General features: G+C 39.3%; 1 protein-coding gene across 1 annotated transcript in view; it reads right to left on the bottom strand.

Moving 5' to 3' along the window:
- The window catches only part of DARS1 (aspartyl-tRNA synthetase 1), a 64,586-nt gene that overhangs the window by 23,035 nt on the left and 14,921 nt on the right, over positions 1 to 26,630 (bottom strand). The window contains exons 4-6 of the mRNA XM_004589366.4: positions 19,428 to 19,530; positions 1,543 to 1,645; positions 438 to 518 (exon numbers count right to left, since the gene is read on the bottom strand). Coding sequence (XP_004589423.2) covers positions 438 to 518; positions 1,543 to 1,645; positions 19,428 to 19,530 — 287 coding nt within the window. The remainder of the gene's footprint in view (positions 1 to 437; positions 519 to 1,542; positions 1,646 to 19,427; positions 19,531 to 26,630) is intronic.

Genomic DNA, 26,630 nt, shown 5'->3' on the forward strand with positions numbered 1-26,630 from the left:
GCTTTTGCACTCACTTTAGTAAAGTAGTGAGTTTTCCAAAGGTTACATGATGTGTTTATCATCACAACAGAATAAATACAAAGGTATGTGAAATACTCTGAAAATTAGTAGACACATACATAATACAATGTCATTGCTAAAATGTAATTAAAATTTTACTTATTTATATAACACATACAATATATTTATATGAATCTTTAAAAATCTATTTCAATTTCTAAAACTATAAATTGTGATAGACAACAACAAAAACAAAAGTTTGTAGAGTCCTAAATTATAAAAAGAATTCTGAGACCAAGAAATTTGAGGCTCACTGACTTAAGAGCAAATACAAATAAAAACAGAGTTCAAAGCAGTCTACAAGTATCAAACAGGGCGTCAGACTTTCAGGGTTTTACAGATAAATCAGCACAGTATTGTTTAAAGGTAGTTTTTACCTCTTCTCCTTCCACTTCGGGTCGAATGGCATCATCCAGCTGCAGGGGCAGGCGGGGCTCAGCCAAACTGATCACATAAATCTGAAAGTGAGACACTGCTAAAAATAGCTGGAAGCATAACAAAACTGGTATCTTTTGGCTAAAAAAAAATCTACCACTGACTTAAAACATGAGGCAGCATTAGCATGCATCTTTAACTGAAACTGTTTGCTAAAAGAAAAAAAAATTCCTAAGCTATAAAATAAGGATAATGATGATTTTTTTTTTTTGTCTAGCTCTGCTGCTAGACCAACAAATACTTGCAAAACCTGGGGTCATATGACCGTGGTAAGTAAACTGGGATGATGGAACTCAACTTCAGGCCTAATTTTGTCATGAAGAACCTGCCCGGAAACTATTTCACAGCTTCAATTAAAATGAGGACAGAAATTACTGTTGAAATATAAAGATTTTTCTATTCCATAAAATAACTACAATTAAATATAATGACTATGAATCAGGTTACTGAATCCTCAAAAGTACACCTTCAGAAGAAATTTTCCAAAATAGGTTCATGATAGTAAATAAAGCTTTTTAGAAGTGGTCTAAACTTTTCCCAAAATGACTGTGGTGGGCTGTGTAAAAAGAGCTGCAATAATTCCTCCTGCTTTTGTTCCTTTGTAATGACATTCCTTCGCCATGATATTGCTTGTCCTCCCTTCCAGAGTTGGAACATATTTTTCTATCCCATAAGTCTGTTTTTTGCACGTTTCTCTGACCAATGGAATATTCAATACACATAAAATAAGCTGATGCTTAAAAAGTGTGCAGTAGTGCTGCCACCGTTCTTCTGGGAGCCCTGCTGGTACCACACAGTCAATGCCACAGGGAGCAGCCAAACCGTTCAGGATGGGCTCATCCAAACCCCAATTCACAGAAGTGTAAGTAAATAAGTGTTTGCTGTTTTAGGTTACCAAATATTGGGAAGATCTGACAAAAGCCAACTAATTCAGCAATCAACTTACACATCAACTGTAATTATTACCAACACATAGATTTGACATGAAAAGTTCTAACAACTATTCAAATCCATTTCTACACATTTTTGTATTTTGATGAGAATTACCTTCTGAACATGTAACTCAACATCCTGTTGTGTACAGCTTCCAATTTTCTGATTCACTTTTCTCACAACGCCTTCTACATCAACGATGCTTTCTTTGTTAATGCTGTCAAAAGGAGTTTACAATTTTAATCATCTTATCTGATGTCAGAATTTATTTAGCATTTCAGCAAAAAAGCTGAATATACTATGCTCTTCCTTAACACAGTAAACCAATGGAGACAAAACAGTCTATTTAACTACTCACAATGAGCTATTATGTATCATACTTTGTGAGACTCCTTGAAGAGATTGTGTTTTTAGATGACATAATCTGGTTTCCATTTATAAAATACTCTGAATGTACAAGTTAACAGGAGCAGCACTGGATTGTGAAAAGTCGTAAAAAAAAACAAAACAAAAACAAATCAAAATAAAACGAACAAACAACAAAAATCCCCTAAAAAAACCTCTTCCAATTATTTATTAAAGAGCATTTCTCTCCTTAGAGTTGAGATTCACTAAGATCAGCATTTCCTATAATGAGAAGCAATGGTTTCAATAAACGCAATTACTGATATGAAATGGAATTAAACAAAGAAGGTCAACTAAAAAGATCTCAGGGTAGTAACAGGACATTAGGGTGCTGTTTTGCAATTACATTTGCATCACCTATAGATTCTGACAATATTTTGTCATCAATTTATTAATAGCCTACTGGACTATAAATTCCCACTTAAAAGAATGCCCATAATAATGTTAATATATGATAAGCATAAAACAAATGGATCTCTAGGGCAGCTTACTCTATAACAAACTTAAAAATCTGAATACCCAAACCCCACGAAGTAGCTTATTAAACACAATTATTTATCTCTAGCACATAACCAAAGGAGAAAAGTTATAAGCCAAAATGGTGATTCTGATATACAACTCACCAGTTTTGTGTCCAGTGTTGTACTGATAGAATGTCACAATATTCAGTGAAAAGGAGTTTTTGTGGGAAAATTTAATTCATTCTGATGAGGAACTGGGATTTTTACTAATTGTGGTATTGCTAGGTACTCCAGAAACTGAACTTATTTTACACAAGAATACCACAATCCAATTCAATGAACGAACATTTGCTCCAAGTTTCAAAAGATCAAAACAAGGCTAAGAGCTGAACAGTGGTGAAGTAAGAACATTTTTCATTTTGTTACACTGCCTAGAATTCTGTATCACTTGTTATAAACTATCACTTAAAAACAGCAATCCATATCTCTTGTATTAACCAGACTTTTGTATGAATTAAAACTATCACCTATAAACTAGTTAATAATCTTGTGCACTAAAGAAACTCAGAATCTATTATTGTACAAGAAGCAGTTGAAGAACTAAGATAAGACTCTTCTGAGACCTGAACGGTCCCTGAAGGGTTGGGCCAGGGTCCCAGCTTTTGCCTGGCAAAATCATGGCTGTGTAGGCATTTGGGGAAGGTACTGAAGACAGATCTCCCTGTCAATTCTTTCAAGTAAATGAAAATAAACAAATAAGCCTATTAAGGTACCATTAAAATCATTCTAATCTTTTAAACTTTGGATACTTTATCTCAAATATCTCTATATCCAAACTTGCTCCTATTTTTTATAATAGCAAATTCAAAGGTTTGTGAAAAAGGGTCAGATAAAATTTGCTAGTTAGAATTAGTAAAAGGCTTAAGAGGGGTTCATATGTGTACAACATTACAAGTCAAGAGGAATAAGAATGCTCAGTATGCTGTTGCCTATGGAAGAAAACAAAATTCCCGGGACTGCAGACATACAGTATAATTGATACTTTAACTGACATCATCCATAAAGACGGTACACTACGTAGTATATATATTACAGTTTTGACTGCTACCATAAATGACCCTATTAAGGTTTTAGGTTTACATTTTAAAACTTACTACTATGTCTCTATTTTTTTTTTAAAGGCTTGTATCTAACAACAACTAAAAGCCTTGGATTTTTATAGCAGATAGAGTGGGGAGGGGGATGGGAGTAACCATGGTGGAAAGAATAACTATTTTATTGCAGGGGAAATGGATCAAGTAAATTAAACACATCTTCTCAAGAGCTAAGTCAGCTATTTTTATTATTACTATCTCCCCCCTCACATACTATCACTGTATTGCATTTTATACCTCTTTCATTTTCTAACTACCCTTTTGACTCTCTGTGTAATTAATCACTCATCAAATAAGATACATTACTATGATCTTAATATTAAAGTGCTCTAGCTAACAGGAAGAGCAGATTTCATGTAATCCATTAGGAACTGTCAACCATCAATTTATATAGTTTAGTTGTAACTAAAGCTGTCTTTATAAAAGAAAATAAGCATAAATCTTTATGAAAAGTAGTCTATAAAAATAGAGGTAACTATCAAGCGTTTTTTGGCTTTAATTTTAATTTACTATCTGAACAACAGAGTTACAGAGACAGAACTCCATGTGCTTGCCCACTCCTCAAATATTCATAACAGCCATGGTTAAAGTTGAGAATGTGGGAACTTAAACCAAATCTCCCACATGAGTGGCATGGACCCAGTTAGTTCAGTCATCACCACTTGCACCCTAGGGTCTCACTTCTTGAGTCAGGAGCCAGAGCTGGGAACTGAATCCAGGTATTCTCATAACAGACAGTCAAATATCTTAACAATTAGGCCATATACTACTTCACTCCCTCCTAAAGCTTCTTACCAAAAAATTACATGAAGCATGACAAATTCACAGTTACAAACTATGTAACTTTGAAAACTAAGCAGTACCCGGTAATCTCAAAGGAAAGAATTTAGTGAAATACACTTAACTACTTGTGGCCTCACACCTCACTTCAGGGTCACTTCCACTATCTGTAGTTCCAACAGCATGATGCACACCTGTTCTTTAGGGCATGTACAGACCTTTCCAACAGTGAAATCACATTGATTCAAAAAGTCTTAGATTTTGGATTTTCAGATTAGGGATGCTGCTGTCAATCTTTAGTAAATTTTAAAGTCAAGAAGTAGGAGTCCTCCAACTTTGTTCTTTTAAAGATCGCTTGAGGGAGGAGGGGATCTGGCACCATGTTTAGTAAGTTAAATCTCTACCCGTGTGGTGCCAGCATTTCATGAGTGCTGCTTTGAGTCCTGCTCCACTTGGTATCAATGCTTAATGGCCTGGGAAAGCAGTGCAAGATGACCCAATTTCTTGGACCCCTGCACCCACATGGGAGACCTGAAAAAAGCTCCTGGTTCCTGGCTTCAGACTGGCCTAGCTCCAAAGCTTAAAGCCATATGGGGAGTGAACCAACAGGTCAAAGACAGCTCTCTTTCCTTATCTCTCTTTATGTTTGTCTTCCAAACAAATCTTAAACAAAATAAAATAAATTTTAAAAAGTAAAGATCATGTGGCTGTATGAGGTCCTTTAAGAATTAAGTATGAATTTTTTAACAGTATTTAAAAATTTCTGCTGGGGGCCCGGCGGCGTGGCCTAGCGGCTAAAGTCCTCGCCTTGAAAGCCCCGGGATCCCATATGGGCGCCGGTTCTAATCCCGGCAGCTCCACTTCCCACCCAGCTCCCTGCTTGTGGCCTGGGAAAGCAGTTGAGGACGGCCCAATGCATTGGGACACTGCACCCGCGTGGGAGACCCGGAAGAGGTTCCAGGTTCCCGGCTTTGGATCCGCGCGCATCGGCCCGTTGCGGCTCACTTGGGGAGTGAAACATCGGATGGAAGATCTTCCTCTCTGTCTCTCCTCCTCTGTGTATATCTGGCTGTAATAAAATGAATAAATCTTTAAAAAAAAAAATTTCTGCTGGGCCTGGTGTAATAGCCCAATGGCTCAATCCTTGCCTTGCATGCGATAGGATCCCATATGGGAATTGGTTCGTATTCTGCTGTTCCATTTCCCATCCAGCTCCTTGCTTGGGAATGCAGTCAAGGATGGCCAAAAGCTGTGTCAGAGGCCTGGAAGAAACTCCTGGCCCCTGGCACTGGATTGGCTCAGCTTTATCTCCTTCTCTGTAAATCTGCTTTTCCAAGAAAAACAAATAAATATATAAAAATCTCTGTAAAAATGTCTTTGGCACTGTGAACGGATTACATTGAATTTGTAGACTAGTTTGGGTAACTGTCATGCAACTTAGTTTTTTGGTTATTTTTGTAAGGTTTATTCATTTTCATTGAAAAGACAGATTTATAGAGAGGAGAGACAGACAGATCTTCTGTCTGCTGGTTCACTCCCCAAGTGGCCACAACGACCAGAGCTGAACCCATCAGAATCCAGGAGCCAGAAGCAGGTGTGGGGTCCCATCCTCCACTGGTTCCCTAGGTCTTAAGAAGGCAGTTGAATGGGAGGTAGAGCACCCAGGACATGAACTGGTGCCCAAATGGGATGCAGGCACTTGGAAGTGGAGGATCAACAAGTTGAGCCATTGCGTCAGCCCCATGCTGAGTTCTGAGATGATCTGCTACACATTTTTTTGAATCCACAATCTTAAGAAAGTGATAAAGTTATAATTAACTTTATACAAAGTTCAAAGCTATAGTGTGGCCATAAAGGCTTTGAAATACATCTGCAGTAACCTGTCATAAATTTGCTTTCTTCTGGGCAGGTTTATCTATTTTTGCAGCTTGCTTAACTATCCTTCAGAAATACTGAAGATCATAATATAACTCTGGATTAGAGAGAAGCGACAAAGACTGAGAAGAGTACATGAGCAGTCAGAAAAAAAATGAGTTTTGTTTTGATTTTCCAAAAACTTATTTATTTGAAAGGCAGAGTTAGAGAGAAAGAGGGAGAAATAGAAACAGACAGAAGCCAGGAACCAAGAACCACATCCAGGTTTCCCATATGGATATGCAGGGGAAGAAGTACTTGGGCCACCTTCTGCTGTTTTAGCAGGGAAGGGGATTGAAAATGGAGCAGCCAGGACTCTAAGTGGCGTCCATATGGGATACCAGGACTACAGTTAGTAGATTTACTCACTACACCACAGTGCTGGCCCTGGTTCATTATTTTCTTCCCCTTAAAGCAAATCACAGTTTGAAAGCCACTGGTAGAGACTGGGATAGAGAACAAGAATGACAAACACTGAGAAAAGGCTGTTTTTAAAGTAGGCAATTTGGAGTTTCCTAGTGGAGGATTCAAGCGAAAACATCTCTGACAGCATACAACTTTCATCAAAAAGATTACCACCTTGTATAAAAATGGTAGACAAAAGCTAGGGGGAAAAGCAGTTCATATATCTCTTGCTGCTGGGTCCCACCATAAACGGCTGACCTGGGCAGTCTTCTTGGAGAACAGCAAAGAACTCCAATCCAGACTGCCCCTTCTGAGTGAGCAATGGAAAACAGCATTGTTTGTGCTAAAAGCGATCTTAATACATATAAATCCCCATAGTGCTGTTACATTATCATTTAATAGTTTCCTTTTATGCTACAGTTGCTGTGTGGGATGCTTTACACAGACCATTTATGATTCACAAAAGTCTAAAGGTGGGTTTTAACAACCTTTTACAGATGAGAAAACTGAGACTCAAAATATTAAGCCTACCAGCACAACACTATTAAGATTATTGCCCAATGGCCAAGTGTGGTAGCTTAGTGGTTAAAGTCCTCACCTTGCATACACAGAGATCCCATACGGGTGCCAGTTCATGTCCTGGCAGCCCCGCTTCCCATCCAGCTCCCTGCTTGTGGCCTGGGAAAGCAGTTGAGGACGGCCCAAAGCCTGGGGAACCGGCACCTGTGTGGGAGACCTGGAAGAAGCTCTGGGCTCCTGGCTTCAGATTGGCTCAGCTCTGGCCGTTGGGGCACCTTGGGGAGTGAAGCAGAGGACTGAAAATCCTTATCTCTGTCTCTTCTTCTCTGTATATCAGATTTTCCAATAAAAATAAATAAATCTTTTTTAAAAACTGTCCTACTTATTAGATACTCAGAAATCAGCACCAAATTTAAATATTTCAGAATGTATCATCAGCTCACCTTTTTTTTCTAAAGATGTATTATGTTTTTATTTGAAAGGCAGATTTTACAGAGAGAGGAAGGGAGATGGAGAAGGTCTTCTATTTGCATGTTTACTCCCCATCCCCAGATGGCCACTATGGCCAAAACTGAGGTGATCTAAAGCTGGAGCTGGATCGGAAGTAAAGCAGTGGAGGAATAGCCAGCTGTGCCACCACACTGACCTCATCAATTCACTTTTTTTTTTAATTTATTTTTTTATTTTTATCGCAAAGTCAGATATACAGAGAGGAGGAGAGACAGAGAGGAAGATCTTCCGTCCAATGATTCACTGCAATGGCTGGTGCTGCGCCGATCCAAAGCCAGGAACCAGGAACTTCTTCCAGGTCTCCCACATGGATACAAGGTACTAAGGCTTTGGGCCATCCTCTACTGCTTTCCCAGGCCACAAGCAGGGAGCTGGATGGTAAGTGGAGCAGCCAAGATTAGAATTGGCACCCATATGGGATCCCAGCACATTCAAATTGAGGATTTTAGCTTCTAGGCCACTGTGCTGGGCCCATCAACTCACTTTTAAGTAATGCATTATCAGGGTTGGAGCCAAAGCATCACAGGCTGGGCCTCCCATGTGGTGCTGGCATTTCATACGACCATCCGTTTGTGTCCCCACTACTCTGCTTCTAATCCACTGTCCTACTTTATGGCCTGGGAAAGCAGCAGATCAGACATTTGGGGGAGTGATCCAGTGGGTAGAAAATCTATCTCCTCTCTGTGAAACTCTGCTTTTCAAATAAAAATAAATCTTAGAAAAACAAATAATACATTCTTATTTTTAGAAGTTCATGAGCTGCCATTCTCCTTTACCGTTTGTGACAAACTTGCCTCCACTATATACTGTAAATATTCCTACAACCGTGCCTGTAACTCCAGCAAGCAGTTTTTAATCTTTTTTTCTCTCCTCAAATAGAGCTTCTTTGACAACACATGTATCATATATACATCTTCATATTCTCAAACCCTCAAGAGTGCCATGACCACAAATAAAAGTTTTCTAAATCAAGGACACTTATCCTTAATGCTATTATGGTATTTTCTAAATCTAACAGTTTAGGTGGCAACTTGAAATCCTAACCTACCAACCAGTAAAATACCTGTTTTTAAGTGAAAGATCTAGAAAGGGAAAAAAATAAGTAAATAAACAAACTTGTGTGCAGCTAGGTGACGCATTAGAGACTGAAAAACACTGCTATGACTCACCAGCTACCAATAAATCATTTAACCACGATGACTAACACAAAGAAAAATAAAATCCATACATACACAAACAATGGTACTGTATATAAATCTTCTTTTCAAAACATCTCTTCATTGGGTATGTGTTATATAAGTAGAACTTTTCACTTCTAAAAAACTGTTACCAGTAACTGTAACCCTGATAGTATTCACTATCGCTTTCCATTTAGTGTTGACTTCTATAGCAATCAAAACACAAACCCATCAGGGCTGCCTCTAAAAGCTCGAACTTCACAAGACTCTACCGAATCTGCTCTCAGTTAATCACTTCTTAAAAAATTAAAAGGCATTTGATAAAAAATTTAAAAAGATAAAAGGAAAATATTTTTGCCTTAACTCCTCCAGTATTAGCTACTAAATATTAGGTAATTAATATGCACAGAAGATGAGGATCCAGACACAGGGGCCCTTGATTGGGAGTACATCTTCCTGCTTGCAGACAAATTTCATTTAAAGATCTCAAACCATTTAAGATACACAATTAAGAATCTGCTCTTAAAATCTCTAGGGAATTGTATCTGTAAACCTCTCTGGTATTTTATTCAGTTCTCTCATTTTTTATATATATATGCATTCAGCCATGAGAAAATTGATCTTTCCAACTGATTAAAGCAATGTGGTAAAGACTCCATTGGCACTTAAATCCAATTAGTGAGTCAACTTTCTAAATTAGTATATTGATAAATTGAATATTCCTAGGACAAATTTTGGTGAAAATAGATATCCACACACTGAACTCCAATGTTTCTTTTAAAGAAAATGCTAAAAAGCTAGAAATTTCTAGCAGGTTTAATCTAGTCAATAAGTCAAAAATAAGTACCTCAGATTTAATATCTAAAGTAAATGCTAAGATGGTTATCTACTTAAGATATTAAAAGTGACCTCATATTTTTTTGCCTTTTAAATGATTACAAAACCCCAGCTGGAACTATCTGATGTGATATTTTTAATAGTGGAGTCCTTGCTTTTTTCCACCTGGTATGGCCAGAGGGAATAGAGTAAATGTAAGGCCTGGTAGAATTAACATATAAATAACATTATTTCTCCCATTTTGCTGTGTGAGTTCATAGGTTTTAATGTCTGGTCTCTCTGGGTAGCAACATGTAAAATGGAAACTTCCTGAGAATTAAGTCAACAGTCTTCAGGCACTCTCAGAGTACTAAGAATAATTACAAGCATTTCATACACAAAAACTGATATAAGGCAGAAAAAAAGGAAACGGAGTTTAGAATGGTCTTTCTCTCACGGATATATTTCTATGCATACTATTTTCTAAATCAGATTTTGGCAGAATGGTTAGTTGGCCCACTAACTAAAGAATGTGTTATTGAACATACTGCTGGGTTACCTCTTACTTCATTGTTTCTCAAATTTCCAACCTTAGCTGAGACTATTTATACTTAAGGATTTTTGCTTTATTTAACCAACAGAATCCACCAGGACTGATTCACATTTTGCTTGTTACATGCTTTTAAAATAAGACTGAACGTCGATAGAATATTACGGAATGGGTCTCACAGTGTTTCCCAAATAGTTCCTTTGTAATTACAAAAATTAAGGAATAAAGAGCAATGAGATTCTAAAGAGTTTATGACAATAATGAAAATACAGGTGACCTAAAAATCTCAATTTTCATTAAAAAGCAGGATATATAAAACAAGAACCCAGCTTAGAACTAATCATTATACCAACATACAACACATGATCCATTCCAATTTCCATACCACATAATGGAATCAAGTATGTGCGGGATGGGGGAGTTTGAAGGTAAGAAAAACAGAGCTAGAAAACAGATGATACCAGGAAGGAAGGGAGGGGCAGAACTGGCGGGGGGATTAAGGGGCTGGTTCCCTCGCCGGACAGCTACTCCCAATGGAGAGCGTGGGCTGGGATAGAGACAGACTAGACTATGCAAGGCTACAACACCTGTGCGCTGCATGTGGACTAGATCAGGGAAAAACCAGGCTGGGCTGATTATTCCTGCTGGTGCAAGCATAAATTAGAGTGGGTGAGGGATGTTTGGGCATAGCCGCAGAAGCTGGCACTGGGGACTAATTCTGTCAAGTCAAATCACAGAACCACCTAAAGAGTGCATAAACCGGGACAGAGAGACCTGGGAGGGAAAAAGTGGGTTCCCCCTTCTTGGGTCACTATTCCCGTGGGAGGGCATGAAGACTGGGACGGGGGCTGGGATGGCTAGATAGAGAGGCACTCAACAACACCCGTGAGGGCTGGATGGTTGAGTTGGTTAGATAGAACTAAGCTTTAATACCCATTGACACATACAAGAGCCAAATGGGATGAGGGACAGACTGGTCTTCTGCTACACATACTGGCAAACCAGGGTAGGGGGCGGGCCTGGTGGGGGGTATTGTGGGTCGCCCCGACTAGGCTGCAGCTCCCACTGGTTTGTGTGAGGGCCGAGTACGTGCTGGGCAGAACCAGACTGGACTGCAACACCCATTGGTTCCAGTGCAACTCAGGACTGAAAACAGAACCAACCCAGCAGTTGCAACCACTAGCTGATCGTGGTGATGGACTGTGCCGGGCCCTGTGCTTGCTAGAACATACAAGAAACTAGTCTGGGAATACCTCAAAGTTTCTTTGGAGATCTCCCTAATCGAACTGCTGGACTCAGAACTCTAATCAAGAAAAGACAGAAGACAGAGCAGATCAATCATTCATCTCAGCTATATGTTGGCAGCAAATTATGGGGCAAACGGAGACTTTATGATGGACCATATCAATCAGTGGACGACCTAATCGAGAGAAACTGGCAGCGATTCATAACTGGAGAACTATTAACACCACTTGGGCACATATCTCGGAGCATGTCCCACATCCGGGACTTGGGGTGGGCGGGAAACCGGGTGGGGCTTCTCCCTCAATGTCCCCCTTTACCTCAGATGCATGATGGAAACAATGTGGACATAATAGTATTACCCACTTCCCTATCCCCCTGAACCTTTTTTTTTTCTTTTTTCTTTCTTTAACTGTAATTAACTATGTAAAGATTGTCAACAACACAATAAAATAGAAGAAAAAAAAAAACAGATGATAAAGTTGCAGTGAGAATATTTCTTGGAACAGAACATGGTGTGGCCCTATTTTGCACATCAGTGGCACACACTGCAGAGCTGCCCTGCTGAGTGACTCTGTGCTCCATATCTCACAGTGGGAATGATAAGAATGTGTAAGATAAGACTGTGTTAATGTGCAGTACTTGTAAGATAAAACAAAGGTAAAAGCTTAAAAAAAAGTAGATGCAGTTAATTGTTACATCTGCCTAGGAATGTTGAGTTTTGTGTTTGTAGTAACAAAAATATCAATTTTTTTATCATTAAATTATTCAGGAAAATAACTAAATGCAACCACAAAACTCTAGCTTTCATTCTCTTTCCGTTGTTTTATAGCATACTTTTTAACAATGAAGTGACTCCTTAGGAAAGCAACTACTGCTTTATAGCAGAGAAAAAGTCATCAGCACAACTCAAGATTAGGAAACGCCCACATTCCTTTTTTTTTTTAAGATTAGATTTTTTTTTTAAATTCCTAAGTCAGATATACAGAGAGGGGGAGAGACAGAGAGGAAGATCTGTGCAATAATTCACTCCCCAAGTGAATGCAACGACCAGAGCTGTGTCGACCCGAAGCCAGGAACTAGCAACATTCTCCAGGTCGCCCACGCAGGTGCAGGGTCCCAAGGCTTTGGGCCATCCTCAACTGCTTTCCCAGGCCACAGGCAGGGAGCTGGTTGGGAAGTGGAGCAGCCGGGATTAGAACCAGCATCCATATGGGATCCTAGAACCAGCATCCATATGGGATCCTAGCGCATTCAAGTTGAGGACTTTGGCCACTATGCCACCATGCTGGGACCCCTTTTCTGATTTTAGCATCAACTTATGGCCCAAATAAAAAGCTTTTTATTACTCTGTAATCACATTTCAAAAGCTTTTGAATTAATTATTTGAAAAGCAGAAATCTCTTCCACCAATTGATTCACTCCCCAAATGTCTGTCACAGTTGGAGCTGGGTAGCAGGTAGAAGCAAGAAAATTGGTTCAAATCTCTCATGTGGGTAGAAGAGACCGAAGCATTTCAGCCTGTTATTACTGCAACCAGGGTCACATGAGCAGAAAAGTAAAATGGCAATTAATCCAGCACTTAAATCAGGTGCTAGGATACAAAATGCAGGGATCAAGTGGTGTCTTTAGGCCAAACACAAGCCCCTAAGTTACATTCGCTGCTAGTTCTCATTCTCAATAACTTGCAGGAAGTGTCTAAAAGACTACAGACTAAGTATACTTAGATTGTGAAGGGCTTTGAATTTATCTCAGAACAGCAAGATTATAAAGGGACTACAGTTTGACCCACACAGTCAATATCTTAGTCAAAATATTTAATATAAGGCTGGTGTGGCGGCAGAGCAAGTTAAGACTCTACCTGCAGCGCCCACATCCCATAAAACTGTCAGTTTGTATCCCAGCTGCTCCATTTCTGATCCAGCTCCCCGCTTAAGGCCTGGGAAAGTGGAAGAGGCTGGCTCAACTCCTTGAGACTCTGCACCCACGTGGAAGACCTAGAGGAAGCTCCTCACTTCAGATTTGGCTCAGCTCTAGCCATTGAGGCCACTAGGGAGTAGTGGGTGGAAGATCCTTCTATCTTTGCTCTTTCTATAAATCTGCCTTTTGAATAAAAATAAATATTTTGAAAAACCTAACATTTCAAATTTCAATCCTCACTCGTAAAAAAAAAAGAAAAATTGAAGAAAACCAAACAAAAGAATGCCCCTATTAGGGGTATCACGAAGATCAAGAAAACCCAAATACGGCACTTCACATCTCCACACTTAGTACAGTCAACTATTACCGCTTTTATTTTGAAAAAGTATGTATATATGGATTTTTTTTGTTTCAAAAGCTCAGAGACAGAGAGAGTTAGAGAGTTCCATAAACTAGTTCATTCCCCAAATGCCTATGGTAGTGGGCCAGACTGAAACCAGAACCACAGAATGATTTCAAACCAAATCGCCTATGGATGCCGGTTCTGACCCTGGCAGCCCTGCTTTCCATCCAGCTCCCTGCTTGTGGCCTGGGACAGCAGTTGAGGACGGCCCAAATCCTTGGGATCCTGCACCCATGTGGGAGACCCGGAAGAGTTCCTGGCTCCTGGCTTCGGATCAGCTCAGCTCCAGCCATTGTGCTCACTTGGGGAGTGAACCATCGGACGGAAGATCTTCCTCTCTGTCTCTTCTCTCTGTATATTCGCCTTTGCAATAAAAATAAATAAATCTTTTTAAAAAAATAAAATGAAAAGCTTTATTTGTTTTTATTGGAAAGGCAGATTAATAGAGACAAGGAGACAAAGATCTTCTGTCTGCTGGTTGACTCCCTAGATGACCTTAATAGCCAGAGTTGAGCCAATCCAATGTCAGGATACTCCTCTGGGTCCTCCACATGGGTGCAGGGTCCCAAGGCTTTAAGCCACACTCTGCTGCTTTCCTAGGCCATAAGCAGGGAGCTGGATGGGAAGCGGAGCAGCTGAGATGTGAACCAGTGCCCATATGGGATGCTGGTGCCTGCAGGTGGGGAATTCGCTATCAGAGTCATTGTGCTGGCCCCATAAGCACTCTATTCCCTATCTGTGGTACGGAAAGCTTGCTCCTGTCTTTGCTATTCTTATAAGCTAACTTATTTTCCCTGTATGCCAGGATGGGCAAATATTCTGATGACCACACCACTGCAATGTACTTTTTAGGCATGACAATGACCAATAAGAGCCACAAAAGTATAAAAATTCATGCAAGTCACCTTGGCAAGATAAAGTTAGAACAGTCACTATACTGAATTTTAATTTAAAAAGTATATTTAAATACTAAAATACTTTTACATGCAATAAAAATTCCGAAGTCCAAAACTCGGCTTAGTTGACTAGAAACTTCAGAAGGAGTTTAGTCAATGAGGTACTCTTTCTCATCAGTTGACAAAGAATCAAGCAGTTCTAGGATGACTTAATTATGAATTCATGCCTTTGCAGCAAAACTCTGGGAATTCCAAGTCTTAAATAATCTAGGTGAGAAGTATGTAAAACTTAACATGGCATAAGAAGGTTCACAAACTACAACAGGCATGTTTTCTTTAGTGGAACAAAAAGGTACTCTCAGTAATCAATGAAATTAGCTTTATCATGTTGCTTTAATACTTACAAGTATGAAATTAATATAAATGCTCATGCTTACAATCTTCAACATTATAATCAAAATCAATTTTTAAAGAAAGTAACAAAATCATAAAAAATATCAATTTGCTAAGACAAAATTGCTGACATTTGATTTACTGAAAAAGCTGTAGACTCAGCTCTAATTCCGTATTTAATCTGTTTCTGCATTTGCCTTCAAGGCTAGTAATGTGGAAGAAAGCTTGTTAGAATTATATAAAACATTAATGCTGAGCTTGGTTCAGGATACTGGACCTCAAAATCAACCAAAATTTTCCAGAGAACAACTCAAGAATAATAATCTAAAAAGTATCCACTGATATTTTATTATTATTTTTAATGACATTTATTTTTATCGCAAAGTCAGATATACAGAGAGAGACAGAAAGGAAGATCTTTCATCCAATGATTCACTCCTCAAGTGGCTGCAATGGCCGGAGTTGCATCTATCTGAAGCCAGGAGCCCGGAGCTTCTTCCAGGTCTCCCACACAGGTGCCGGGTCCCAAGACTTTGGGCTGTGCTCAGCTGCTTTCCCAGGCCACAAGCTGGATGGGAAGCAAGGCTGCCAGGATTAGAACTGGTGCCCCATATGGGATCCTGGCACTTTCAAGGAGAGGACTTTAGCCAAGAGGCTACTGCACCAGGCCCAATCCAATGATATTTCATAAAACTCCTTGTTTATGTCAAAATTCAAAATGTAGTTCTATTTGAAATACTCATAAGATGCATTATCAAACACCTAATCCAGTTACTGAAATTGGAGTTAGACACATATTTCCTTGCATGAGCACTGCTATACTATTACTGACATGCTGCCCCTATACAAAAACAGGGCTCAGTACAACTTCTAGAATGGTACACATGTTTATGAGTTCAGAATGTCTCTTCACCAGCAGGTAACACAGGTCAGTCAGCATGTTTCTATTCGAGTTACTATGAAACCACTTCTACAGAATATGGGTATTGTTTGGCTTCAGATGATGGAAATGCAACTATAAACCTGACAGCAAATGCTAAAGAAAGCACAACATTCACACAACTGTTTTCAGTTCCAAACTGGTCCTCAAGGCACCACAGAATAAACCAAAAAATAAAGTTACACTAAAATTAATATAAACATAGCTTGAAAATATCCAGGCTCCTAAAAATATATATGCACAGGGCCAGCACCATGGCATAGTGAGCTAAGCTTTCACCAGCATTCTATATGGGCACTGGTTTGTGTCTTGGCTGCTCGACTTCTGATCCAGCTCCCTGTTAACGTGCCTGGGAGGGTAGCGGAAGATGGTTCAAGTACTTTGGTTCCTGCATGCACATGGGAGTCCAGGAAGAAGCTACTGGTTCCTGGCTTCAGACTGGCCCAGCACCAGCCATTGCGGCCATCTAGAGAGTAAAATAGCAAATGGAAGATCTCTCTCTGTCTGTCTCTTCTTGTCTCTGTAACTGTCTCTCAAATAAATTAATAAAAAAAAAAATAGTCCTTTGTGAACAGACACTTGACCTGTGTCCCATATTAAGGTTCCTGGATTCCACACCTGCCTCTGCTCCAGACTCTCACTTCACACTAAGGTAGACCCTATGAAGCAGCAGGATGGCTCAACTAAGTTCCTGAAACCCATATGGGAGTTCTCTATCAACCAGGTACTGCAGGCATCTAGGGAGTGAGTCAGCAGCTGGGAACTGTGTTTATCTCTCCGAGTAAATAAACAAATAACAGTTCAGAGGATATTAAATACTGGTACTTATCTGAGTAAATAAACTAATAACACTTTAAAAGATATTTAAAAAATGGGACTTTGAACTGTCACACTGCTGACTGCCAGAAAGGAGTTGTGACTTAGATTTCCATAACTATCAAGGTCAAGATTTCAGAACCAAAAACTAGACTACAATTACATTCAAAAGACAAATTTATTGACTTTTCTGGAGTATGAAATCATATTCCTAGGAAATCACATTATTTAATCTACCAGAAAAAAAGTCATCATTTACCATCATCACAAGCTCAGTCATGAGAATTTTTCTTTTTCACAAGCTAGTAAAAACCATTATGCACCTACTTTTAATTACTCAAGCTTGATTCCTTAATATACTAGAGCCAAAAGTTAAATAATTATAATCTGAGTACCACATGTCAAATCTATTGTATAAAATTGGCTCCATTTGCTTGTATATAACCAGTCCAAGACTTTATAATTCGTTACAGTTCAATCTTTTCCCACACATCGCTAACTACACTAAGTCTGCTTTTCTAAGGCACTAAAAATAGCTCTCTGCTCTTTGCTAAAACAAAAAGCTCCAAGTCACAAATTGTTAAATTTGAATTACACCTTGACCTTGATTGAGTTCCATTTCCATTGAGTTCCACATCAAGGCCAAATCACCAATTCCTTGTTTGGAAGATTATCTCTTTATCATCACAACTGAATGTATGCCTTTTTTTAAGTATCATGAGGCCACAGTGATCTAAGTTCTGTTTGAGATTGTGTGTAAGTAACTTCCAGCTAGTAAGCTTTGGTTTAATTTCATAAAGTCCATTTTTGTTACTCAAATTTCAGTTTCTGAGAAGACCAGAAATAAAGAATAACTTACTTGTCGACTACTTCAAGTAGATTGACTGCTCACCATGAACAGAACTGTCTCAGTGAATATTATGGGTAAATAGGATTTTCACAAGAATTTTACATTACAATCCCTTTTTTAATGTAACACTAAAGTTCTAATGCAGTAATGGAAGAAATATATGCTCTATAAAACTGTCAGTTTTATATATTAGTTTTCAGAATCAATTTAATATATAAAAAATAAAAAACAAAGATTTCTTTGTTGATTTGAGACTGGCTTTTTCTAGGAGATTTACTATAGAATTTAGCATAGATGTCTGCAGTTTCCAGAGGCATTTTTTTTTCTTTACAGAAGGTAATCTTTTTAGATAAAGTTTACTTCCAGCAATCAAGCTCATGCGTGTCCCCCACTTCACAGGATATGCACTGACCTTAAAAGGCTTGGTGACAAAAGCACCGTCCAAGCGGACACCCTCAATGACTGAAAGATGAAAACAAGCAAATCTATTTACCAGCAGAGACGGTAGAAGACACGAAGGTGGCACTATATGGGTGTAGGACTATGTGTCAGAGAACAGGGCTATGGTAATAGTAGTACTAATACTACTGAACTCATCAACAAATTGATGTTATTTCATGACACTATAGCTTTGAGACATGAGTACAAGTCTTACAATGATACAGTAACATTCAATTTGATAAATTTCTAAACCAAAGCCAGTTACTTTGAAAACACTATATGGGAACGCTATAACAGAGGTAAAAAGAAGGCCAAACATAAATCAGGATGTCAAATTGGATCAATTCATTTTTTTCTAATTCTAAAATTCATGTTTCTCTCTGTGTCACTCCATCATTGAAAACAGATATAAATAAAATAGACTTTTAATAACTCTTAGAAAAAATACACCATTAACTCAACTGAATTTTAAAAAATTTACACTGATGAAGTATTACTTTAAAAAGTAGTTTCAAGTCTTCTTTGTCCATTATTATGAAAATAAAAAACAAAGAAAAACATACAAGTGTTCTTTCAAAATATTCATGGAAAATGTGTTTCATGAAAAGACTATGAAAGGATTTCAAAAAATTTTGCACCAAAATAAGCTTTTCTTTTAGAAAAATTCCATGTTTCCAAGGTATTCTGAAGTATTCTCACACAAGCCAACTAAATGAGCCACAAAAGCAACTACTAAGTAAAATACTCTTATGCCTTTCAGCCCCAGCACTCACAACCACCCTTTTTTTCTGTTTCAACATCCTGCTTCTTGAACGCTGAACAAAACAAAGTACTTCTATAGGAACTCAGAGCTAGATGGCAAGGCTGAAGAGAAAAGCAAGTTTTATCTTTTCCCTAAACCGTTTGGTGTCAAAGCTAAAAGCTCTAACACATTAGAACACGTGTTTTATTTCTTTCCAGAAGAAACACTTTGCAAACTGGATTCTTTAATTTTATATACTTTTATTACTCAGGGAACTTGTTGCTCAATATGCAAATCTAAAACTGGCAGGGGGAGGGAAGAGGGGTGAAGGGGATGGAGGGAGGAAATGAAGCTCAACGAACAACAAAATAAAGTTGCTCTGTTGTGTTGAGACAGCCAGGCTTTCGTTACCCTACTTGAAAGTAAATTTGACTTGTCTGTGGAGAGTGCTGCTTCAGCAATTCCAAATGAATTTCAAGCCTGTGCTCCATATTTTGTCTTTTGTAAGCTTAATGTATTCAGCAATACTGAACTGACAATTTAAATAACTACATTTTTAAACAAACGAAGCATTGATGTTAATGTATGAAAATGGTCCAAACCCCAGGGAGTCTTAGTTCCCACCATTGTTGACTCTGACAACAGGATATAATTGCTTACTTACTTGGCAGCAAATTTAACCATCTGCTTGCTTGCATGGTCTCCCACTGCCACAAGAGCCTGGACATTAAACTGCTGCTGACGAAGGACTAAGAAGCACTGCTTCCCTGAAGAAGAAAGAACACAAGTGTGTGTATTAAGGACCTGGCTCTTCAAATTTTACAGAAGAAAGTGCTTCTCAACTTTAATTGGGCCAGAATCTACCATAATCAGATGAGTATTCATCCAGCTTCCACAGCCAAAACATTCACACTCAACCTACAAGGTTTAAAGAAACCCAACTTAAGTCTGTAAGTAGCACTTCTCTTATGAAAACACAGACCAATTACTAATTTCAAAAACAAATAGTAAAGTTAAAAAATTATTTTGCCATTGCACTATTTATTTTTATTTACTTACTCATTTTACAAATGTGCTTATTACAGAGCTACATAGAGGGAGAGAAGAGAGAGATCTTCTACTGGCTTACTCCCCAGGTGGTCACAACAGTGCCAGGCCAGGCCAGGCCAGGTTTAAGTTTCATATGGGTCTTTGGTGGCAGGAGCCAAGGACTTGGGCCATATTTTGCTGCTTTCCTAGGGCCATTAGTAGTGAGCTGGATTGTAAGCAGAGCAAGCCAGGACTTGAACCAGTACTCAAATGGGATGCTGGCATTGCAGGCCGTGGCTTTACTAGAACATCATCATGCAGGCCCCATCACTGAGCTGATTTATTAAACAAATTTCAAGTAACTTAAGCACTCTAGTATAATCTAAAATAGTCCTTTTTTTTTAGATGTTATTTGAAAGGTAGAGTTACAGAGAGAAGGAGAGAGACATGAGAAAGAGACCTTTCATCCACTTGCCCACTCCCCAAATGGCCATAATTGGCTGGGGATGGGCCAGGTTGAAGCTAGGAGCTTCTTCTGGGTGTTCTACATGGGTGCAGGGATCCAAGCACTTGAACTACCCTCTGCTGTTTTCTCAGGTACATCATCAGGGAACAAAATCAGAAGTGGAGCAGCTAAGATTCAAATTGGCACCCATATGGAACATTGGTGCCACAAGTAAGGCTTAGTCTACTACACCATGGTGTCAGCCCCAAAACTATGTAGGATAGTCTACCGGCAAAACAACCGGACTTCTATGGAAGCTTCATTGACACAACTACAAAAGTGCTAACAAGATGCTCAAAAACAAGAACATAAACATTATAGGGGGTGGTCTACCCGCATGTACTTTGCAGAGCATTTTTCTTGAGTTATTAACAGGATGGTTTCTATGGTATTCTATTTTTTCCTTTATCATATTCCTAATTCTTCAGTTTTATAAAATTCTTATAATGAGTGCCAAGTGTCCTGCAATGACCCCTACAAGGGCCCAGAGCTGCATGCCAGGCATTCAGTCCAGGTCTCCTATGTGCGTACCAAGAACTCAATTAATTAGCTATCAATGCCACCTCCCAGAGGCTTCACAGGTAATAAGCTGGAATCAGGATCCAGAAGTGGAATTTGAAACCAGGTACTGTATTATGGTACGTACGTGGCTTAATAACTAAGCTAAATGTCTCCTTCTCACTTATTGTTTCTTGGACTCCAAACACCTACTTTGCCTATGTATTAAAACAAAACAAAGCAAAAAAACTTTCCTTAAGCTTTGAAGCCCCCTCCTTTCACAAAAAACTGCCGTTTCTTCCTCCTTTCTCCATTCCTTCCTTTATTATTTATTTTATTTTATTGAAAAGGCAGATTTACAGAGAGCAGGAGAGACAGAGAGAAAGATCTTCCATTTGCCGGTTCATTCCCCAAGTGGCTACAACATCCGGAGCTGAGCTGACCCAAACCCAACAGCCAGTAGCTTCTTCTAGGTCTCACATACGTGTGCAGGGTTCCAAGGCTTTGGGCCATTCCCAGACCACAAGCAGAGTTGAATGGGAAGTGGAGCATCTGGGACATGAATCATTGCCCATATGGAATCCTGGCAGAAAGTGAGGATTTAGCTACTAGGCTATCGTGCTGGGCCTGAACTGCCATTTCTTAAAACCTTCTAAAAAATAGTATTCATAATAGATTTCAGTCATTATATATCCTTTTGTCAATCCCTTTTCTTCAAAAGCAGATTAAAATTTTTTTTTTTTTACTGGAAATCAAATTTATAAAGAGAAAAGGAGACACACATACACATCTCTCATCTACTCGTTCAGTCCCAAATGGCCACAAAGGCTGGAGCTGAGTCCATCTGAAGCCAGGAGCCAAGAGTCTCCTCTGGGTCTCTCACATGGATGCAGGATCCCAAAGACTTGGGAAATCTTCCACTCCTCCCAGGCCACAAGCAAGGAGCTGAATGGAAAGTGGAGCAGCCAGAATACAGTCTGCCAGCGCCTGCAGACAGAGGATTAGCCAACTGAGTTGTTGAGCTGGCCACCAAAACAGACCATTTTAAAGTCTCTGATCAAGTTCTGAGAAATTACTTCCTCACAAAAACTAGCTAAATTTCTTCAATATCACTTTTTTCTCTAGACTGCTTCAGAAAATATCAAAAGATGTTAATTTTTAAACTGAGAACTAGCTTTTATGCTGACAATTATCCTTACTAAAAAAGCACGCAAATGACAGTTACTTGTTCAAATACATGTTATTTTGAAATGCAAATCAGATAACAATCATGATTTGTTAAAAATGCTGCAAAGTGCCAACTCCATCTACTGACTTGCAGTCATGTGACTGACACGTTTTGCCACTAAAGAGACAGTAATTTTCCCCTTTCCTCTGAAGTGTGAATGACTCAGAAAGCAAAACCTTAAAAAAGAAGAAATGTGTTAAACAAACTTTAAGGGATTTTAGGATACTAGATGAGCAAAGGTTGGTAGCCCAGGGAAACTTGCAGATGGATCAAAATGATATTATCCTAGGAACTACAACTCAAAGTATGTCTGACATTCCCCAACTTAGTGAGAAAAGGAGGGTCATGTGCACACAACAGCACCAGCCCAAGTCATGATTTAAGCAGGATATTTTACTCCGATAGTGGAGAGAGAGGCAGCCAGTCAAACAATATTTAATCCAACACAAAGACCTTGACAGAATTGGAAGCACTAAAGCACTTATGTACTTACAAAGGGTAAGTACAGAAAATGGACTGTAAGTCAGCACCAAGGAATAACATTTAGTGGATGGGTTAAGTAAAGAGTAAAAACTTTGAAATCAAAAAGGCCTGTGAATTTATCCTCTCACTTCCAATTAAGGGGCCTACTGTAAAATTATTAAGCCACTTCATGTATCTTGGTGTTTCATCTATAAAATGTAGATAATGCCAGTATACTACTCATGAGGTTTTCTTCTGTAATTCTAAAGAGCATATGATGCATTTAAAGTCAACAGATCCAAATCAATTAAGATTGATTATTATTAATAGTGTCATCACCAATGGCTACTTATTTGAGGACTGGCTATTATTCCTATTTCAAAACGGGATGACTCTGTACAAAACTCATGCCGAGTACTGGAAACACAAATTAAGTAGTAGACACCCATGATACAGCAGTACATGAAAGGAAATGACGAAACCATGTATGAGGTATAATTCCAATTTTGTGTTACATTTATATTATGTTTGCATCGGGCAAAAATATCAAGCTGTGGTTACAAAAAGATAGTGAAGTTACCAAGGAATTATTCTGTTCTTTATATTTTTCCATACTCTCTATAATAATTTTTTTTTTATTGAGAAAAAAGCTTTAAAACGAGAAGTACTTGTAGGTATAGAGGAAATGTAAGTGTTGAAAGGAAATCTTGGCCACATTCAAGATTCACCACAAGAAGTAGAACTTGCAAAGCTCTAGGAGGTTTAACATGCGGGGAAATGCACCCTTAGGATGACATGCCTAAAACGAAAAGGAATCACAAAATCAATGCTTACAAGTGAACTGAAGGATGATCACTGTTCCCTTTAAGTGCTTAGTGTGTATATTAGATATTATCCTATAAAAATGAAATCTTTTCTCATTTTAAAAGTAGGCAATTGATGGGGCAGAAAGGAGCAAAGTAGTGACCAGTACTGTAAGCATGTTATATTATAAACCAATATGGTACATAAAAATATACCAATACACACAAGCATAAGAAAGAATAAAGACTAGATCCTATTAGAGAAAGTATATTACACTTTTAGACAGAATTTAGGAAATTAAAAAGCAACAAAGAATAAAACGGAGTAAAAAATGCAACTGCATATTAAACTATACTTTTAAGCAGCGGCACATTCCAAGTTTAAAAGAGGAAATATAAGAATTTCTTTAATACATGCAGATCTCAAAGATTTGAGAAAATACTGAGATCCCAATAAATAGAAAATACATCAAAACAGCTAATTTGAAGGAAAAAGAAAAGCACAAACTCACACAAAGAAAAAGTTAATGAAAACAAAACAAGTTGAAGCAATAACAACACATCACTCACTCCTAAAATCAGCAAAGATTTTTAAGAATCTGATGTTTGAATAAATTGAATAAAAACACTTCATAAACTGTTATTCGTAGGGTTAGCTTACACCATGTTTCTGAAGAACTGGAGAGTGGGCATTAAAAGGTTAAGTAAAAGTTAAAAAAAAAGGTTAAGTAAAAGTTGAAAATGTTCTAAATAAATATTCTAAAAAATGTTACCTGTATAAAACTAAATTTCTATTATCACTCATTTCATATGTATGCAGTCTGTTAGTGGAACATGTGATCAATATTATGGCACCAAAGCTAAGTGTCTCAAGCACTTTCAAGTACTTTTGAGACTGAAGTTCATTCTTGTAGTATTAAAAAAACTTGGGCTCAGCATGGTGGTCTAGCGCCTAAAGTCCTCGCCTTCAACGCACTGGAATCCCATACGGGTGCGGGTTCCAACATCCAGCTCCCTGCTTGTGGCCTGGGAAGGCAGTGGAGAATGGCCCAAAGCCTTGGGACCCTGTACCCATGTGGGGGACCGGGAAGAGCTCCAAGCTCCTGGCTCCTGGCTTCGGATCGGCACAGCACCGGCCGTTGCAGTCACTTTGGGGAGTTATTCATTGGACAGATCTTCCTCTCTGTATAACTGACTTCGCGATAAAAATAAATCTTTAAAAAAAAAGTGTATTTTTGGTTATATTTGGTGACATACTACACTCATGGCATGATTTGCTTACTTCAGTGTTTTTGCAAAGAACTACCTAATATTCACTAAGAAATAACTAAGAGCAGTGTTTTTATACTTCTTATTTTATGTAAATTCTAAAAACAAAGTATTTGATCATACTTGTTAATACATTTTTTCCTGGTAGGAAACACAAGACACAATAGCGGTTATTTTGGGAAAGAAAGATTTTGGCAGAACAGAGGAGATAAACTGTGAGACCTGTGAGGAGCATTCTGGTTTAGTGGGTTAACCTGCCATCTGCAGTTGGTGAAGCTTCTACCTGCGACACCAGCATCCCAAAAGGGCCCCAGTTCAAGTTCTAGCTGCCCCAATTCCAAACTGGCTCTACTAATGTGCTAAAAAAAAAGCAAGAATGATGGCCTAAGTCTTTGGCTTCCTGCAACCCACTTGAGAGACCCAGATGAAGATCCTAGCTTTTGGCTTCAGACGGGTCCAGCTCCACATCTTGCAGCCACTAGAAGAGGGAACCACTGGATAGATCTTTCTCTGTCATCTTCCCCCACCTCTGTAACTATTTCAAATAAATGAACCAATTTTTTTTTTAATTTTTTTCTTTTTATTGTATTGTTGTTGACAATCTTTACATAGTTAATTACAGTTAAAGGAAAAAGAAGAAAAAAAAAGAAAAAAAGAAAAAAAAGGTTCAGGGGGATAGGAAAGTGGGCAATGCCATTATGTCCATATTGTTTCCATCATGCATCTGAGGTAAAGGGGGACATTGAGGGAGAAGCCCCACCCGGTTTCCCGCCCACCCCAAGTCCCGGATGTGGGGCATGCTCCGAGATATGTGCCCAAGTGGTGTTAATAGTTCTCCAGTTATGAATCGCTGCCAGTTTTGCTCGATGAGGTCGTCCACTGATTGACATGGTCCATCATAAAGTCTCCGTTTGCCCCATAATTTGCTGCCAACATATAGCTGAGATGAATGACTGTCCCGTTCTGTCTTCTGTCTTTTCTTGGTTAGAGTTCTGAGTCCAGCAGTTCGATTGGGGAGATCTCCAAAGAAACTTTGAGGTATTCCCAGATTAGTTTTTTGTATGTTCTAGCAAGCACAGGGCCCGGCACAGTCCATCACCCCGATCAGCTGGTGGTTGCAACTGCTGTGTTGGTTCTGTTTTCAGTCCTGAGTTGCACTGGAACCAATGGGTGTTGCAGTCCAGTCTGGTTCGGCCCAGCACATACTCGGCCCTCGCATAAACCAGTGGGAGCTGCAGCCTAGTTGGGGCGACCCACAATAACCCCCATCAAGCCCACTCCCTACCCTGGTTTGCCAGTATGTGTAGCAGAAGACCAGTCTGTCCCCCATCCCATTTGGCTCCCGTACTTGTCAATGGGTATTAAAGCTTAGTTCTATCTAACCAACTCAACCATCCAGCCCTCACGGGTGTTGTTGAGTGCCTCTCTATCTAGCCATCCCAGCCCCCGTCCCAGTCTTCATGCCCTCCCACGGGAATAGTGATCCAGGAAGGGGGAACCCACTTTTCCCTCCCAGGTCTCTCTGTCCTGGTTTATGCACTCTTTAGGTGGTCCTGTGATTTGACTCGACAGAATTAGTCTCCAGTGCCAGCTTCTGCCAGCTGATGCTGCGGTCCTGATCTAGTCCACATGCAGCGCACAGGTGTTGTAGCCTTGCTTTGTCGGGTCTGTCTCTATCCCAGCCAACACTCTCCAGTGGGAGTAGCTGACCAGCGAGGGGACCAGCCCCTTAATCCCCCCGCCAGCTCTGCCCCTTCCTTCCTGGATCTCACGTGTGCTGGATGGGTGCTGCATTCATATCCAGTACAGGCAACCACGCCCTGGCATTCCATAATGTGTACTGGTTTTGTCGCAACCAAACCCAGCCCATCCCACACTCTGGTCTGGCGATCGGATTTGCCAGTGGTTGACATGAACTGATTCAGCCTGATCTGCTCCTGACCCATGCTGAATGTATGCCAGTGGGAAACTTTCCATGGCCTATTCTGGGCTGTTTCCTATCATGCTTCTTGCGCTTACCTGCAGGGACTGTGTCCTGCCAGAGGAGTTGCCCAGGCTCCTCCATCAGAACCC

Source organism: Ochotona princeps, chromosome 5, assembly GCF_030435755.1.
Source record: "Ochotona princeps isolate mOchPri1 chromosome 5, mOchPri1.hap1, whole genome shotgun sequence".
Taxonomy (NCBI): domain Eukaryota; kingdom Metazoa; phylum Chordata; class Mammalia; order Lagomorpha; family Ochotonidae; genus Ochotona; species Ochotona princeps.